An 18,881-nucleotide genomic window follows, 5' to 3' on the forward strand; every position below is an offset into this window, starting at 1 on the left:
ACTTTGTTTGACGTAACAGGCAGGAGTCTGCGCTCGATGCAGAATAAATTGAAAAAGATGAAAGGAGAAAAAAAAACCAAAACCCTGAAACAATCAATTTTCCAACACGGCATTTTAAGATTCAGCGACAGACAGCAGCGAGAGAGCTGAGAGGAAAATCCTCCGAAGGGCTGGCTCTCTCTGTCTCTCCTGCCTCATCGCTGAATAGGTAATAAACAGAGGCAGCCAGTGACTGGCTGAGTAAATACAATGTGCCAAGCAGGCTGAGTCTCAGAGGGAACGAGATATGGAGAGAGAGAGAGGATGAGGTGGTGATTGGTGGAGGGTGGGAGAGAGGCAGAGCGAGAAACAGGGAAGGAAGGAAGGAAGGAAGGGGAGCAGAGTGAGAGGAATAAAGGTAGAGCAAAGGGAGCGAGAGGCCGGAGGAGAGCAGGATGAAAGGGCCAACCTGTAGAAGAGGAGATGAAAAATGGAGGAAAGGGCAGAAAAAGAGAATGGCAAAAAGGCTGAAAAGATGAGAGAAGGGAAGATAAAGACAGCAAGGGGATATAGTAGAGAGGAGAAGGCTGGAAGAGACGAGAGAGACAAAAGAGAAGAAGGCAGAGAGAAATTGGGAAGGTGATCTGTTGTGTGTTGAAAGTACAGAGGAGGAGCATCGAACCATCTGCAGGGAATACAGTGAACCTCCAATTCAACTTCTGCCAGCTGGAGATGCAGGAGACTGTGAATACGACTGAAACCTGCTCACGCTCAGACGCAGGCCTTGTTTTTCTGACAAATAATCACAACCTGAAAAATGAAGAAAACAAACAGCCAGGCTGAATCACAGGCTGCTGGAAAGCCACACCAGCAACAGACATGAAGTCATAAATGCTACTTATTCAAGCAAAGGATGCAATTTCTGCTGCATGGAAACGGGCCAAAGGATTTATTGTGGCTTTGGCATGATACAGTATGAGTTGCTGTGCAGCGCTAATAAAGCACGAGTGGAGACTGTGGTAATAAATCTCTGCGACGGAGGTGGTGAGTAAAATGTTATCATGGCAAAAATGCAAAGATGCTAAACAACACAAAGCTCCCATAATTACTGAGCATTTATTGGTGTTTATACCCAACATATTTCAAACAGACTAGTATCGTCCGGGAGTACGCAAAATGTCTCAGCGATAAAAGGCAGCAAAAGCTAAAGTTACTATAATTACTGACACCAGCAGTTCAGATGGAGGCAGCTTAGCAAAGCCGACTACAGTCTCTGAGGAGCATCTGCTGTTGATGCCCTTCTTGAGAGCATAAGTATGAAGCACATGCTAATCTTGGTTTCTGTTAGGAAGCTTCTTAGCGACGGCCCCGCTGTCTATAGGGTGCCGGAGACGTCAGGCTGTTCCTTATCATTATAATAAACATGCGTCCTGTAGCAAAGCCAGCATTGTGTGTTGTGGAGATAGGGCTGCTTATACAATGACCTTGTTTAAACCAGCGTCTCCGTCTCCTCAATGTTCTTCATACAAAGAGCTTGGTAATTACATACAGGCCTGTAAAATGAGCCAAGAAGGACCTTGATACCTTGAAGGAGAGGCAGGAGAGTGGGACAAAGACAGCGAGGACGGGGATGAAGAGGTGAAATATGGTGCATTTATTCATGCGTTCACCAGTGGACGCTGTCACAAAGCCAGTGTGGCTTCAAGAGAAGAGCACCAGGAAGCTTTTCTTCTAATTACACACACTATTCTTGTTGCTTGCACATGTGATGATAGTTTATATATTATTTATACATTAGAAGCTGAAATCCCCTCATTCCTTGTGCCTTTTGTCAATCTAAAGAATTTCTTATCCATAGATTCTCTTTGACGTCACATCTTCGTCCAGCTTCATACCCCACAGGGACAATTTCAGAAGCAGAGCAATTTGTCTGCCCGTTCTATCGACTTGCTGATTTAGGAGTTTTTTCCTTGATTTTGTGCTTCTACCACGGGGGAATAGGTGGTTTCTTTTTTTTTTTTTTTGTCTGTTGTAATCACGTTTGTCGTTGTCATTTCCTACTTTGTTGCAAAGTGCCTGCAACGTTAAGTCCAGATAGAAAAAGCACGAGATTTGTGGCTGTATTTCAAATGTTCCAAATACATTATTTCTCAGACTGATTTACTGTTGTATATTTCACGTAGGGCTTGTTAGCAGGAGGAGAACATTTGCATTTATGGCAATAATGTAGCGGTGACATGTTCAGAAGTCTGCATAGGGGGATTTAAAAATTAGCTGAATGCTCAAAGCTATATCTGTGTCTGATCTCCTGTCACGCCTGACACTCTACGAAAGAAGTGGACACTGCTTCTGAGTCTAAAGGGAGCCCAAGCTTTACGACTTAAACCTGCATTCTTTCTAATGGCCTCTAGGGGGCGACTCCTGTGGTTACAAACAGAAGTCAGATTGTAGAGAAGTCTACATGAAAATGACCAAACTTGTCACTTCATTTGCTCCCTCAGTGAACATTTTCCTGATGTGTTCATGATTCCAGTCCCTTGTTTGAAGTCTCCTTCAATCGAGCACGATGTTGATCTTGTAAATTAATGTCCCATTTAGAGTGAAATACACAATAAAGCCAGATATGCTTTATTATGACTTTGCGATTGACAGCTTGACACAGCCTTGAGTGCTCACCTCTGTTTCTAAACTGCTGTGAGTTATGAGATATGAGTCTAATCAGCTCCCTTAAATTAATCAGCATTTTCATCATAAGAAATTTAATAAATAGCTTTTTACTTCTATGTTTACAAGTCAGAGTTAAAGTCAAGCACTTTCATTTTTAACTTTCACTTTTAGTCAGAAATGTATCTGCTTCTTTGTGCAGCTTGATAAAGGGTTTTGTGGGGGGAAAAAAACATGATGACTGTTATGACCTTGGTAAAAAACAAAAACAAAACACTGACAGGTTGCGCAGTAAATTTATCTTGTGCAACAGGGAGAAAGGCAGAATTTGTTCAGCATCTCTCTCCAAGAGAAGTACAACAGCGCCGGCTTATTTATAGTCTGACATTCATAGTGTGACAGTAAAATTCTTTTTCCGTTGGTTCGTTTCAAATGTTCCAGTCACATTAACCTATAGACAACAACAGAAACTCTATGTCTGTATTCCATATGCTGACAAAGGAGCTTCTTCAAACTGAAACCACATTCCTTAAGGGCCTGAGGTCTCTATTTTCAATCTGTTTATGTAGCAAACACACATCTGCTAAGCTGGAAGCAATAGTCTGCTTTCACCTAAAAATACATCAAATAGCATCAAAAGAAATGTACTGTATAACTTTTAGATTTAATTAGGGCAGCTGGGTGAAAACCCTGCCTGAGACTCTCAACTTGAAGCAGAAATAGCTGTAGGTCAATGGGTGAGGTCCTCAATATCATATTTTACCTTTGTAGTAACTTTGTTTTGTCGTACATTTAATGCGAGAGCACATGGAATTAGAAATGTAACAATAATAACAGATATGGCTAAATTTTAGCTATTTGACCAGTTATAAATGCTGTATTTGCAGCAGGAAAACAGAAAATATAGCCTAACTTCAACGAAATATACAGTTGAAACCAGATGATTACATACACTGTATAAAAAGACATAAAAACCTTTTTTTCCCTCATTGTCTGACATTAAATCAGACTAAACTTTTCCTGTTTTGGGTCAGTTAGGATTATCAAAAGTATTTCTATTTGCTAAATGCAGCAATAATGAGAGAGATTTTTATCACTTTCTTCAATGTCAGAAGTTTACATATGCTAAGATGACTATGCCTTCAAACTATTTGATGATGATGTCATGGCTTTGGAAGCTTTTGATAGGTTAATTGACAACATTTGAGTTAATTGGAGGCACACCTGTGGATGTATTTTAAGGCACACCTCAAACACACTGCTTCCTTTTGTGTCAGCATGGGAAATCTAAAGTAATCAGCCAAGATATCAGGAAGAGAACTGAAGAGCTCCACAAGTCTGGTTCATCCTTGGGTACAATTTCCAGATGCCTGAAGGTTCATCTGTTCAAGCAATTATACACAAGTAAAGACACCATGTGAATGTCCAGCCATCATAGCGCTCAGCAAGGAGACGGATTCTGTGTCCCAGAGATGAAGAGCTTTGGTGAGAAATGTGCGTATCAACACCAGAACAAAAGCAAAAGACCTTGTGAAGATGAAGCTGGTCAGAGAGTCATTATCCACAGTGAAACCAGTCCTGTACCGACATGGACTGAAAGGCTACTCAGAGAGGAAGAAGACATTACTCCAAAAGCAACATAAAAAAGCCAGATTACAGTTTGTAAATGCACACAGGGACAAAGACTTTAATTTTCAGAGACATATCCTGTGGACTGATAAAACTAGAATTAAACTGTTTGACCATAATGACCATCTCTAAAAAATTCTCTCTCATTATTCTGGCATTTAGCAAATAGAAATAATATTGTTAATCCTAACTGACCTAAAACAGGAAAAGTTTAGTTTGATTTAATGTCAGACAGTAAGAAAAAAAGGTTTTATGTATTTTTGTACGGTGTATTTAAACATCTGGTTCCAATAGTACAAACTGCACATACATCTCTAAAAACTATAGCTCTGTGAGTAGGTGGTTTAATGTGAAGATATTCCTTCTTTTCTCCCAGACTGATGGAAACAGATTGGACTCACCTGTACCAGCAGGACCAGGATGACTTTAGCTGTAACAGCCGTTCCTTCTGGTTTTCTCTTCTCTTGATGTTCATGTTTCAATTTATGGGGAAACTGTTGATGCAAAAGTTCCAAATTGTTACAAGGTGCAAAAACCTAATCAAACCGTTGAGCTGCTGCGTTTCTTTCATCTCCCAGGGGGGCTGCATATGGCTAATTAGAAATGTTCAGTCAGTTGTGACGCGCCTACCTTTTCTGACCATGTGGCGACCTGAGGGGCTGAAGAATCACATCAAGTGCCAAAAAACTGCAGTTCACCAAGTGGTCATTTGAGACTGAAATGTGTGAAAACTCAGTCTCACACACACACACACACACACACACACACACACACACACACCCTCTGTTGAAGTACTAACCTACTTTTCAGCATAAATTAACCTGTTTACAACCTTTTCCATGCTATTCTATTAAAACAACAGAAACATTGCTGGAGATGTCTTGTTTCAGCGCACAGTACAAACAGTACTTGGCTTGCATGCAGCTAGTTGTGTGTGTGTGTGTGTGTGTGTGTGTGTGTGTGTGTGTGTGTGTGTGTGTAATGTCTAACATTGCTAAAAGCAGCCATCCACATCCTAAATGGGCTTGTAACCAATTTTCTGGTCAATGGACAACGAGCATTTTGTGCACCCTCGCTATTCTTCTTTCTCTCTCTCCGCTGACCCAGCACGGCAAACCTAGAACCGAGGAACTGACTTCCCCAAACCGGCTGGTTGGTTTGCATAACAGCTCCGACGACTGAGTGAAGCAGTGAAGTCTAAATGAGCACTCGACCGGCAAAACAGATGCTTCGAATATGAAATTCACAGTATCTATCCATTACCCATTTACGCATACGGCTCATATTCAGAATAAAAGGCGAGAAGTGATGCTTTCATCTTGCCGTATAAACACACGTACGCTTTAGCGCACACCTAGTCTGTATTTAAACACCTACTGAGTGTGTGCATACACATGCATGGAAACATAAATGTGTTTTGACAAGTGTTCACACACACAAAGCTGCAACAGAACGGTGAAATAGCCCTCGGCCTTCGTCTGTAAATGCAAGGTTAACAATGACAACACTGACACCCAGGTGTTGGTAGTGTAGGTACTGTACACATCATACTTTATTGTTCACCCCCCTCTTCGCTGTGACACTGATAGATAAGGCCCGACTGCTGACTAAGGCAAGGACAGAAAAGTACACAAGAACAGGCAAGAGAACAGTTTAGGCCGATCTCACCTCCGTCGCGTGTCATGTCTCGGGTCACCTGGAGGATAATGTGAGAAGAGGATTTGAAAGGATGTTGTGGTCACATCATGACAACGTCTACACACCAAGCTGCATGTCCACCAGGAACCTCTCTGAGAAGCACTTGCCTGTTTTTTTTTTTTTTCTTTTTTCCCTCCTTGTCAATGAACAGCTTGTATTGTGCATTCTGAACAGAACCTGAGATGATTTTAAAAAACACTTCTAATCAAAGAAGTCCCTGGTGGACAGCAATGGTCACCAAGTTTCAGGTTTAAACTTTTACTGTGGACTTTTTACTGCAATCAGAAGTTCAGGTTTAGGGTTAACTCATGTGATTTGTGCATTTCCTTCTGTAAAATAACTGCAAAGCTGATTTTGATTGAATATTTGCTGCATTGTTTGCTATGAAGCAACAGAACCACATGTAGCCACGTGATCAAAGTGGGGACCCATGAGTATGAAGATTGCTCCATGGCGCTGCTAGTGGTCAAAAACTCAACAGGATGTCAGTGAGCTGCTGTCAAGGTTTCTTAAAGGGGAACTCCACCAATTTAACACACCGGAGTCTGGTCTTGGAGAGAACAACTATGGACATGAAAGAAGTTGTACGAAGCTCTAGAGTGCAAAATCTGATAAAAGGACTCAAGTCTTGTCATTTGAACTGAAAATATGGGGTTAGAAAGAAGCGAGAAGCCCCTACTCAAGTCTGCTTAAGGTTACATTAGCCACTACTAGCATAATGCACCAGCTGTTAGCGGCTGGGTTGTATTGTGGGTAATGTAGGCACCAGGCAGCACCAAGACTGACAATAGTGTTCATATAACTGTCAAGCAAATTGAAAGCGCAATTTTGAAGTTTCACAAAACATGTTAAAAAAAATAAACATTTTTAAAGACTTTTTTTTTTGTATTACCTGCTAAGGAGCAAATAAACTAGGTTACATAGTGCCGTCAGAAGGTGGCAGTGAAGGCTACATGGCTGTTCTAAACAGTGTAAAGAAAAGCTGTTGTATGACAACTGTAAAAAAAAAAAAAAAAAACAAACAGAGGAAGCAGAAGACACAAACAAAACGTCTTTGTCATCTATGAGGAAAAATCTGACCGACATTCTACTAAAAAAATTTCAATCACGAAATTTGTGATGAGTCTCTCATGTCAGCTGGTAAGAAGCAAAAAAACAGGTGATCAGCAATGTGAGATAAATGTTTTCTACGTTAGAACTTATTCAAAAAAGCTGGTTCTGTCTTCCACTAACTCTCTCAAAACCACTTCAGATGAGCCTGTTTTGCGAAACTGTGAAACTTTTCAAATTTTGCTGCTTCCATTAACTTTTTGTAATGCGATACTTCAAAATGTGCATAAAAATATAGAGGAACTGCTAATATTATAGTCGTAAAAATCAGTGGAGTGCTCTTCTAAAGACAGCTTTCAGTGAGCGATCCTGTTCAGTTACTGTACATTAACATACATACATACAGTCTGGATATTTGTGCTGAGAAGTTCGATCCACCAGTGGTCCCAGAGACAACCGGTCCCACAACTTTAACTGTGAAAGAGTTCTCTATTAAAAGGCTACTTGTTTAATGTTCTAATGTGGAGATTATACAGCAGTATGATACTGTGGGCTCATTTTTCTAATGCATATAAGGCAGCGCTACACCTAAAGTACCACCAACTCCACTGTTTCACTGCATCACGGCAGAGAGCAGGATTTTATAAAACGAAGGATGGAAATTCATGTTTGAGTTACAGGTTGTAGATAGGAGGCCACAGCAGTGCATCTCTCTGAAATTTAACAAGTACGTTCTTAAAAAAGTGTTGATACTGTATCCGTTTCTTGATGTTTTATTTGCCGGCTCACTGCATCTAACTCACAGATAGAATCTTTCCGTAAAAGCTCTCAGGGAAGTCTGATAAAAAAAAAAAACCTCCATTTCGCCGCATCCTTGTGAGAGTTCCCTGACAGCATTGTGCAGTGTTTACCAGTGGCTGGATACTTGCGAGGGTCATTTCTGCGTAAGAACAACAACTTAATTAAAACCCACAAGCCTTGTTTGTTCACCTCCCATCAACGACGGCGAACAGTGTTTACCACTTTGCAGGCCGACCCTTTGATTCAAGCTTTCCGAAGCCCTTCTAACACAATCACTCCTCGTTTGAACATCGTCTCCGACTACTCTTGGGTAATCCATACATATGCATGAGCTTCTGTTTTACACACACTTGACGCTCAGCAGTCCTTCCTTTGCACTCTAACAAGCAGCTTTTCTTCAAGTGTTTAGTCATTTTTAAAACATTCATTTGCAACATTGCGCTGCATTAAATCCTGCTAAGACACATTAGCTGAACAATCATTGAACAGTGGATGTTGCAGTGCAGCCAGTCGACCTCTGATGAAGACCCATATTCATGCGATGTAAACTGTCCCAAACACAGCTTAATCATCTGTTTTAATTGTAATACTGAATTTCCCTTCCTTTGTTCTCAAAAATATTTGACACAGATTTATCATGTACATCGAAGCAGAGGTCTTCACCTGAACTCAGACAGTTAAACATGTGTAAAGATATTTTTTGAGAGGATGGAAGAATTGATGCTTATTTATGACCTTTCTCAATTAGGGATGTGAAAACACTATTAGGGGAGAGAGAAAAACCAGAGCCTTATGTTGTTGTTTTTTCTTTTTTCTCAAAGGAGACTAGTCTGTATTTTTAAGGGCCTTTTAATTTTTGCTCCCCGAAGTTATTATTTCATTGTCGCTTTTAATCTTAATTCAAAAACAAAGATCAAATGGTTGGAAATGATGGATTTAGTGTGACAGCAATGCTGCCAATGTTTTAGGACTTCCTTTTTTCCAAAACAGTCAGCCCATACCGTTGTACATGTAGATTTCTATTGATATTAGTGATTAAATATTGGATTCTCTCCAACAGTAGGTTTACTTTCACTTTAATCCGCACTACAACAGAACCTTATGAAGACTCACCAGCCACTGTATAAAGTACACTTGTGAAGTCAAATGTAATCCAACCAACTGCAGGGTTTGAAAGATGAATCCAACCTGGACGTGCAAAGAACTGCAGTTCCTCTAATGACCACTTGAGGCTGGCTCCAGAACTGAGTCAGTTCCTATAGACCTCCATGTTAAAATGCCAAATTTTACAGCAGAAATACATGTTTCCAGCCTGGTACAAAACATGCTGTTTGGTCTCTATGGCTAATTCACTTGTTTAGAACAACTATAGATGGGGTCCATATTTATGTAACTCATGCTTCATTAAAGGCTCAAAGTAATATATGATTAAGGGTGTGGAAGGTGGGTGCTGTCAGGGGACAGTCCATGACCCTGATCCATTCAATGTGGCGCACCTCAGCGCTACTCTTTGCTCTTTGTTGGAGCCAATATGGTAACAGAGTCACTGCACTAAATTTTTAAAACTTTGGGTGACATCACGGAGGGTTTCTCAGTCTTTACAGTCTATCAATACAACATGACAGCTGTGATATAAAATTTACTTTCACTAAGCGGCTACATTTTCTGCTGATGTTGTCAAAAAGGTGATGATTCTACTCTGTTACTGAGGTCATAGTGTGTGGTGTTGGACTGGACAGCATTGCATTAAAAAATGTCCCTAATGTGGACAGCTGAGAATATAGAAGTTTTAAAAAAGGAGTGGTCGAAGCAGAATTTGTGTAAGAGATGTTGTATTGGATTGCATTAGAACTTACAGGTGTACCTAATGGAGTGGCTGGTGAGTGTATATCATGACTCAGGTTTAGCCTTGAACGTGAATATAAAGTGGTTGGAATGTGTCTGATTTTGTTTTGTTTGCCATAAATTAAATCATTTTCTAATTCCACTTCAAATGCACACATCTGTTTCTACTGTGAAAACTATTATTTCTCTGGTTAATAATGGAGAAATTAGTTGTACCAGCTGTACTATATTTTCCGATAATTGGGTTGTGTTGCAATTTGTTCCTTTCAAGAAAATATTAATAACACATTTTAGCATTAACCCTAAGATGTTTGGTTGTATTAATGCTGTGTAATTCCATTTTTTAAAATATGACTATTATGTGGAATTAAAAACATATTTGTTGATAATTACTGCATCCCTGATGGCATTAAGATATGTTACACATCTGCAGATTACTTACAAAAGCCAAAATTGTGATATAACACAAGTAGGAAAAAAAAAAGGAATGCCCGTTGCCTGGTGGTCCACACCACTGATTGTGAATCACTGTTGTGTAAAATGTAATGGCACCATAATGCTGACACGTTAGCTGAAAAACAATACTCATTCCCCAAGAGAAGACTTTAATTTACCCCCTCCTCACCTCTCTGCATACCCCTCTCACCCTAACCAGAGCAGGAAAGCAGCTACAAAACACTGTAGGCACTGTGACCATGGTACACTACAAAACTGAACCGAGTAAGATAAAATAAAAAAACGTGTCCCCATTATCTCAGTGTGTTTGAGATAAGAGAGAGCCGTCCAGGCTACTCCATGTGCAGTCTACAGAGAGTCTTTTGGTCTCCCAGTGAGGTAAGAGGTGCTGTATGATTGGGTCCATCGATAGGCAGCCTCAGGCAAGTCATTTATCCCTTAGTCAGCCAGGCGACACACAGACACATTTACATATTCTCCTAGAGAGAGGCCTGCGATGTGAACGCATCCATCTCGATTCCTCCACTGAGGCTTTTTATCTGCTTTTAAGGTCCATTAGACGCCCTAAGTGTCCTCACACTCTGGAAGAACGTGTGTCACAGAACAGAGACGCCGGGACATCGTGATCCGCAGCCTCTACAGAGATATTCAAAGGCGGTGGGGGTTAAAGGTCACCACTCTGCGGCTCGGGTCTGGCTTCCTGGTTGCGGTTGCGTCCCAGTCTGGGGAAGCGGGATGAAGTTTTGGAGCGCGGCGTCTTGGCTCCGCCATCGTTGGCCTGGGGTGTGTCTCTAGATGAGAGGGAACAGCAGGAAGGAGAATAAAAAAAAGCCATGGACTTTAAACGAACATCTGGTGAAGTTTATTACCAAGTTTATTATTCAAACACACTACTGATGCTGCATCTGGTGGCCTAAATGCATCATTTCCCTTCTGCCACAGGACTTTGCACACATTAGTCAAAGCGGCAAATGGAGACGATTTCATGAACCAAATAAGTTGAATCCCACTTATTCGACATTAATTGCTAATTGGAAATAGCAAAATGGAAATTTGTCTAATTGACTGTTTGCTTCCCTTTAGTTACCATTTATACATCTGTCAAGCTTTTTGGCTTTAGCACAATTCAGATGCAGTTTGCTGCAATAACAGACTCACATGAGTAACTCAGAATTGTTAGCAGTTTTATAAACAAAAGGTTCTGGGTTTCAGACAGAGTTGGACGAAAGCAGACCTTTTATTTTTGCAAAAAGAAGCCTTTCGACTAAATCACTTTCTGACTTTTTAATGTTACCAACTTGGACAAGGAGTTTGGCCTGTTGCACTTGATGGCTACACGATGCTAAAAGACTGAATGCTAAAATGATCCAGAATGATCCGTGTGGGAATAAAGACACAGTATTTGTATTGTATTGTAAACCCAGTGAGCCCTGCTGTTGTTGGTGTGATGAGGAAAACACAAGATCAGACTGTGTTGCTTTCATAAAATTAAAATTTTTCTACTTCACGTTTCATATATTTGTTCATATTTCTAAAGAGTATACACCATTCAGTCACAGGTGAAGTGAGGAGCAGTGGTCATCTCATTAAAATGCAATGTTCTGCTGGGAAACCTTGGGTCCTGACATTCATGCGGATGTTATTTTGACACGTACCACCCACCAAATCATTGCTGCAGACCAAGAACACCTCCCAAAGCAACAGCAACAACAACACCAGCTGCCTCCATGAGCAGAATAATGAACCCCACCACGCCACAAAAGCTACTCGGGAACAGGTCAAGGAACCCGACAAAGAGTGCAAGGTGCTGCCCTGGCCTCCAAACTCCCCAGATCCCAATACAATCTAGCATTCATGGGATGCGCAAGAACAAATTCGATCCACAGAGGCTCCAACCTGCAACCCAAAGGACCCGAAGGATCTGCTGCCAACATCCACATGCCAAACACCCCGGGACACCTCCAGAGGTCCTGTGTCCGTGACCCTCGATATGAGGCAGGTGGTTTGTATGTTGTGGCTGATGGGTGTGTAGTCATGTAATGAAGAGCAAGACAGAGTCACTGATGGCATCCAGGACTGACTTCTACACAAATGTGAAATAATGGGCTGTGGACTGTTGTGAACAGAGCTTTTTTACCATATTATGTAACCACACAAAGGCTGGCAGCTGACCTTGGGATGGCCTGATGCCTGGTTACTACTGCGGCTAGCTAGCCTGGTAAACATCCTCACGGTTGCAGCTTGTTAGAGCAAATACACACCCTGTTTAATTCTTTCTTTAGCTTCATCTCTTGTGTTTTTTGGAAATATAAAACAAGATAGAATCCTATAAATTAAATCCAGAGCAAACTTAGAACAGTTTGAGTTCTGTTAAATGATGGTAAATATGACTGTTTATTTGATGTTTGCTTTGTTCTTGTGTGTTGTACCAGCTGGACTAGGGTATCTATCTATCTATCTATCTATCTATCTCTCTATCTATCTATCTATCTATCTATCTATCTATCTATCCATCTATCTATCCATCCATCTATCCATCCATCCATCGTGGAACTACTAGATTTTCTTTTCTTTATTTTAATACAGTCACACGGGATTCATTTTCCACATCTATAATAATGTCATTATTCCTGTCCTCACCACTGGAAAACATAATTTGTGACAGAAGGACTTAAATTATAGTCAGTTGTGATCTCATGATGGTATTTAGGTTTCCATTTGCTCGAGAGGAAATCATTTTGGCCACTTGATGACATCATTGCCCCAGTTACCGTGACAACCGTCTTCACAACATGTGAGCCCCCCTGATCCCTGAGTCTTATCTGATAATGACAAGGATGAATAAGAGGAACTTGACAAAGGGAGGAAATGAAAGACAGGCCGAGTGAATGACGGGAGTTAAATGCTTTGGTGCTGTCTTGTGTTCTCCTGCCCTCTTTCTGAGGATTTCATCCAGAAGACGCTGACCTCTCACCTGCTGCTAGCGATGGAGCAGTGACTTCCTAATAGGCACGTGTGAGTTCAAGTGTGTCTTTGACAAAGGGATTTTCAATGAATATTAAAACCAGTGAAGTGGCAGGAGGCATGTCCCACTTGATGTCCAAGTGGCCTCTTTAATGATGCACTCCAGCTGCTAGAGCTATGATTAAGATTAGCCGGGACATCTGGGCCGTCCCGTGTTAGGGAGTTTGATTCCCACTCGGACAATGCCTGCTAAAAATAAATGCACTCGTGGTGTGGCGCTTCGGCGAAAGGTGTCAGAAAAGATGCGAGGCAGCGGTGGCTAAGAAAGCAGGACAGTAAGAGATCAGAGGATGTTAAAATAGGCAGAAACATGGAGGAGACAGTTACAGCACAGGACTGTAAGCACGAGGCTAAGATCCACACTTAAGTATGAAAAATGTATGTCTCTTAAGTGTCTGTGTCACAACCAACGAGATCAAACAGCTTTGAGGGGAGGGAGGGGACGGTGTGACCAGCCAATCTGAGAATAACCTCAACTTTGTTAATGTGGTGAACATTATTCCTTTTCCTCTGGCGCAAAATATTCATTTAGCAGTGGCTCAAGTGCCACTTATTCCCATATCTCCACTGCACCAGGCAGGTTCAATCAAATGCAGCCACTCTATTTGAATTTGACCAAGGTTGGCCAAACAGTGTTGCGATGGGGAGCTATATCAGCAAAAAAATCGGACTAAATTGAGGACAGCATGCAAAGGGGAAACCGCAAGTCATCTCATTTATTCATATCAAACTGGATAAAGTAGCTAAGTGTGGCAAATTAATTAGGCTTACAGATTTTTTCAGGCTCTCAGCATGTGTTTGTCCTCCATTTGGACATGACATTGATTTGTGCAGGATAATAACTTTCCCAGGCACTGTTGGAATATTAGTAATTTGATTGCAGAGGAAGCTAATTTGAGTAAACAGGTACACAATGCAAACATGCATGAAAATAATTGTCTAACAGCAAAAGGCAGGTTGGAGTAAATACAACAGTCTGAACAATGAACGATTCTCTCTGACACTCACACAAACAGTTTGCCTCACAAGTAAAACCAACAGTTGGCACAGGTAGACACAGATAAATAGTTTTAGGCCACTACAATAAAAGGTTATATTCTTATTCGAAAGTCAAACTGCCTCAAACTGCTCTTGACAATGAGACAAAGGTCGACAACACTTTTGGTTTTTTTATTATTTCTGAGGCAGCAGGTCAATAAGGCGAGAGCCCACACTGAGTGTGTGTACTTTGTGTTCTGAGTAAACCATAAAAGTGGCGAGGTCGAGCTGCATACTAAGTGGTGACAAATCTAGGGAGAGGTGTGACCATGTCACTGTTCCAGACAAGTGAAGAAAATTGCAGCATGCAAGTCCAAAGAATTGAGTGAGGAGAGACACGTTGAGATCTGTACACAAGCGTGTTGGCCATCGAGCACAAACAAACATGTACACAGCTGTCTGGCTGGTTTCTCAGATATAAACCACAGTTGTAAAGAGTCCATCCTGTCAAGTTATGTAGTTTCTTAACAGATCCATAAGGTGTTTTCTATATGTTGGAAGATACATCCGGATCGACAAACACAACAACCCAGTGCGCTTCAAGCCCACCAACACCCCAAGACAGAAACTGGTTGCCCCTAAGGACAAGACACCGAGATATAAACAAAGCAATGTGGTGTATGCAGTCCAGTGCAGCCAAGAGGCATCTGGGAGACAAAACAACAGCTACACAAACGCATGGCTCAGCACAGAAGAGCAGCTCCTCAGGACAGGACTCAGCAGTCCACCTGCATCTTAAGGACAAAGGACACTCATTTGGAGACAACAACGTACAGATTTTGGCCAGGGAGGACAGATGGTTTGAGAGAGGAGTGAAAGAAGCCGTCTATGTCAAACTGGAAAGACAATCTCTCAACAGAGGTGGAGGTCTGAGGCATCACCTCTCACCTGTTTCCTAAGATCTCTCCCCAGGAAGATGAAACCACATTCACACCAAGCCACAGAAGACCCTAATAAACCCCATTGTGGCAGGGGGAGCACTAACGACCCACATAACGAGGGGGAGGAGCAACAAACCCCCAGCTGAAACCGAAACTCAGGTGTTAATGGCTCCTTTAGGATACAAGTATCTGGAACTCCCAACTAGTCAGTCAGAACTGATGAAGCCTCTTGGATGAGAGGTGGAACGTCTTCAAGGAACTCAAGCAAGTCCAGTTGTTGATTAATCCACGAGAATAACCCTGGCCTGGATGACTGAGAATCTTCACAGACATCCAGATCAAAATAAGCAGTCGATGCCATGGCTGAGGATTTCCACCTTAAAACAGCAGAGTAGCGATGACAGTCTCAAAAGCACAGATTCAGACGTAAAGGCTTTCTTACATAACAAATCTAATGAATCAATCCAGTCAACTTGCAGAGTTGAGCTTTCTGTATCATCTTTAGGATCAGTTTGTGGCTCCAAAATGCCTCCCTGAGTTACACCAATATTACAAATTGCCACTGTGTAGCGTAGAATAGTTTTACAGTGTTGTGGGTTGTGGGTGAGCTGGTGTGCTCGAGCTGCTGTGAGTGGAGAGGAGTGAATTCAAAGAGAGGAAGGGACTATGTAGATCCATGCATTCTAGAGGAAACAACAATGTGGAGCTACATCTAAAGCAAATAACAAAATCCAAATAGCTACTAAGCTGTAATGTCAGGGAGTCTATCTCTATGACAACTGAGCACCACGACTGTAGCTGTGTTCAGTCTATTTGCTTCACAGAAGACTCACCGGGGGATAAAGGCAGACAGCTGTGGATACGTGGATGGGAGACTGTTACAATATTAAGCATCAGATATTCGTAATTATCTCCGTTGTATAAACAAACAGCAGAACATCTGCACCACATTTGAGGCCATGGACACGAAAGCATTCCTACTTTTAAACGTATACACACTGTAGTCGACACTTTATTACACAAATCTGTGCTCAAGTGACTTCATTTATAAAATACCAGGGCTGTACTTGACCCACTTGCACAAACGTGACGGGGACTGAAGCTGCAGCTACACGATTATATACTGATCTTAGATATATTAATGGTAAATTAACATTACTGATTCAAAGCAATCAAATAAATTAACCAGCAGTATCCTATTGTTACAGCTCATATGCAAATATTTCACAAGAGAGCTACTTAACAATGTATTGCCAACATATTTAGGGTTTAGACTGAGCCTGGCCTGGTGCTCTCACGGGTAAGACGAGCAGCTAACATTACAGACTCACCTTTTGTGTTTGTGAGATGACTTTATTAAACAGCAGCAGCAATGTGTCTGCATTAAACACCTTACATATTAAATATGTAGAACAATATCAATTTGGAGTGATTTGCTACAAATTTGCATCATAAAGCCCATGTTTAAGCACCAATATACATTACAACAGACAGAGAATATCTACTTCAGGTAAGACTCGGTTTCAGAACCTGTCTGTTTCCCCTCAGAGCACTTATTTGATCCTCTGAAAGCACAAGATGCCATCCACTCTGACTTTACTTTCTCATCCTGTAAAAGATCAGCGTGATCAAATAGCAGCGTCTGGTGTCAGTGCCTCTGTCAGAGTAATGCTAAGTAAAATCAAAGCAGTGGGAACACTTCCAAATAATATTTTTTTCTGCCAACTCTCATCAGTCTGAGAGTCGAATTATGACGAAAACCAAACCACTGGAGGATTAGCAGTGTCATAGTTTCTGAATGACTAAACTTCAAGCTCATACATTATTTAACTGCGATGACGGAGCAGTAACTGGTTTTTGGCTTTGTATTGGGAATATTTTCACAGAAAAATCACAGTAATTCGTTTTAGTGTTGTTACTACGCCCTTGTTTTATCAACCTTTAGGTCACTGCAGCAGCTTTGAGGAGTTCCATCTGTTCTCCTGCTGAGTCCTTCAGCTGTTGGACCACAATCTGTATTTCCCTCTTTCCTCTGTCTCTTTCTTGGCTTTCTCCAATACTTTGCTGTTGGAATTTCCTTTACTGTTCTCTACATAGTACTTCTTATCATTTTCTCCCTCCACTGGTTTTTGATTCACTCAGTGCACCACAACATCTGTCATCTTGTGTTTGAGTCTCTCCATCCCTTATATAGGCTTTGCCTTGTGTCACCAGCGTGCCAGCAGTAACATCTGGTGGCATCATGGAGGTTCTGAGGATAATTGGCTGTACGTAGATAATGAAGCATAAAAAACAGCCATCACGAAACTGAGACAGTTGAAAAATAACGCCATTTTGGAAGCATAGATTCATTCAGTATCACTTGGGGGAAAATGAAACAATCTGTAGATCTGAAATGCGAAAATATTTTTGTCTGACTCTGTGGTCTGACAGTTAAATGTGATTTGGTTTCATTTCGGGCTGAGCAATATTCCCCCTGGCGTCTCCACCTCCTCTACCTTCAGCCTCTCCACCCTGACCAGAGTAGTGGTCAAACTATTCAGGCTTTCACCCTGCGCTAAAAATGACCAGCACAGGTTTGATCATTCCAACTGTTCAGGCAGTCAGGGGGTCAGGAAGAGATGCAGCAGCATTATGTTGGACAGACACACTGATGGCCTTTACATGGACTTGAGTAGGCTGGTTATGATGGGCTTTTCAACCAGGATCAACCTGGATACTGTTGCATGTGTACACCTTTTGCTGGTTTCTTACAGCTGCCAACAACCATCGCAGGTATGGTAAGGTGACTGAGCTGGCGACCTTATCTCACTTATGTCAACATATATGGGAAAATGGAAAATCAGATTTTTGTGCAAAATGTAAACGCCACATCCCAAAAGTGATCAAAACTAGGAAAAGCCTCATTGCTGGGGTACTGTGTGTATATAATTACACTAGAGAGCCTCAGATTAACAGTGACAGGAGGAATATTATGATCTGCAGATGTGGGTTGATCCAGTGTCGACTCTAATTCACAGTGTGTCACGTGTGGGAATATTCTAGTGTCACCACAATTTCCAGCGAGACATGTGATGTGAAGGTCAAAATGTTGTTGCATGGTCCTGTTGTTGTTGTTTCCATTTGTATCATCTCAACTATAGCACTAACCTTTTTCTGCAGTGATGACCAGACATACTGAACGCTGAGCGTTTCAGCGTAGGAAGAACAGCAGAAGGTAATGTCATGAGGTCTCAGGCAGGATTTGCTGGTTTGACACTGTAATATTTCATGCCAGTCGAACAAAAGAAAGGTTTCTATTTCAGGTCAGAGATATGAGAAAGAGAGCCGTGATTATTAAGTCTCTCAGGGCAGACTAAATAATGAGCAGTCTGTGTTTTGGAGGTTTAAACAGGCCTCTGTGCCCACTCTCATTCTAATGGACCACTCCCCTGTGGAGCTCTACCTCCCCATATGAGCATGACTTTACTTATTCACACTATGGAAATTTTGCTTTTTAAATTAATGCACTGGTGCTCTTTGCATAGTGTGGTGCCCCTTAAAATGCTTAAAAATAAATAAATAAATAAATTCATGTTCTTATTTGATTACTGGTTCCCAGTAAAGCTCAACTATTCACTTCACACCATGAAGGCCTTTAAAGTTCAGTTACCACTACTGTTGTTCTGGCTGCATGTTTAGTTTTCGTTTCCTGATGCTCTATTATTTCCCACAAGAATTTATATAAATCAAAGGTTTTCTTGGTGGAAAACACCTCTTTAATTCAATAATGTCAAAAAACAATGACCACTGGGAACCCAAATCCAATAAAGCCAA

At 41.4% G+C, this 18,881-nt stretch overlaps 1 protein-coding gene across 1 annotated transcript in view; it reads right to left on the reverse strand.

Moving 5' to 3' along the window:
* Positions 1 to 5,791: 5,791 nt before the first annotated feature.
* Positions 5,792 to 18,881, reverse strand: part of snx29 (sorting nexin 29) — a 189,315-nt gene continuing 176,225 nt past the window's right edge. Inside the window, exon 21 of the mRNA XM_008297682.1 lies at positions 5,792 to 10,913. Coding sequence (XP_008295904.1) covers positions 10,787 to 10,913 — 127 coding nt within the window. The 3' untranslated portion in view covers positions 5,792 to 10,786. The remainder of the gene's footprint in view (positions 10,914 to 18,881) is intronic.

Source organism: Stegastes partitus, unplaced genomic scaffold, assembly GCF_000690725.1.
Source record: "Stegastes partitus isolate 25-593 unplaced genomic scaffold, Stegastes_partitus-1.0.2 Scaffold1237, whole genome shotgun sequence".
NCBI lineage: Eukaryota > Metazoa > Chordata > Actinopteri > Pomacentridae > Stegastes > Stegastes partitus.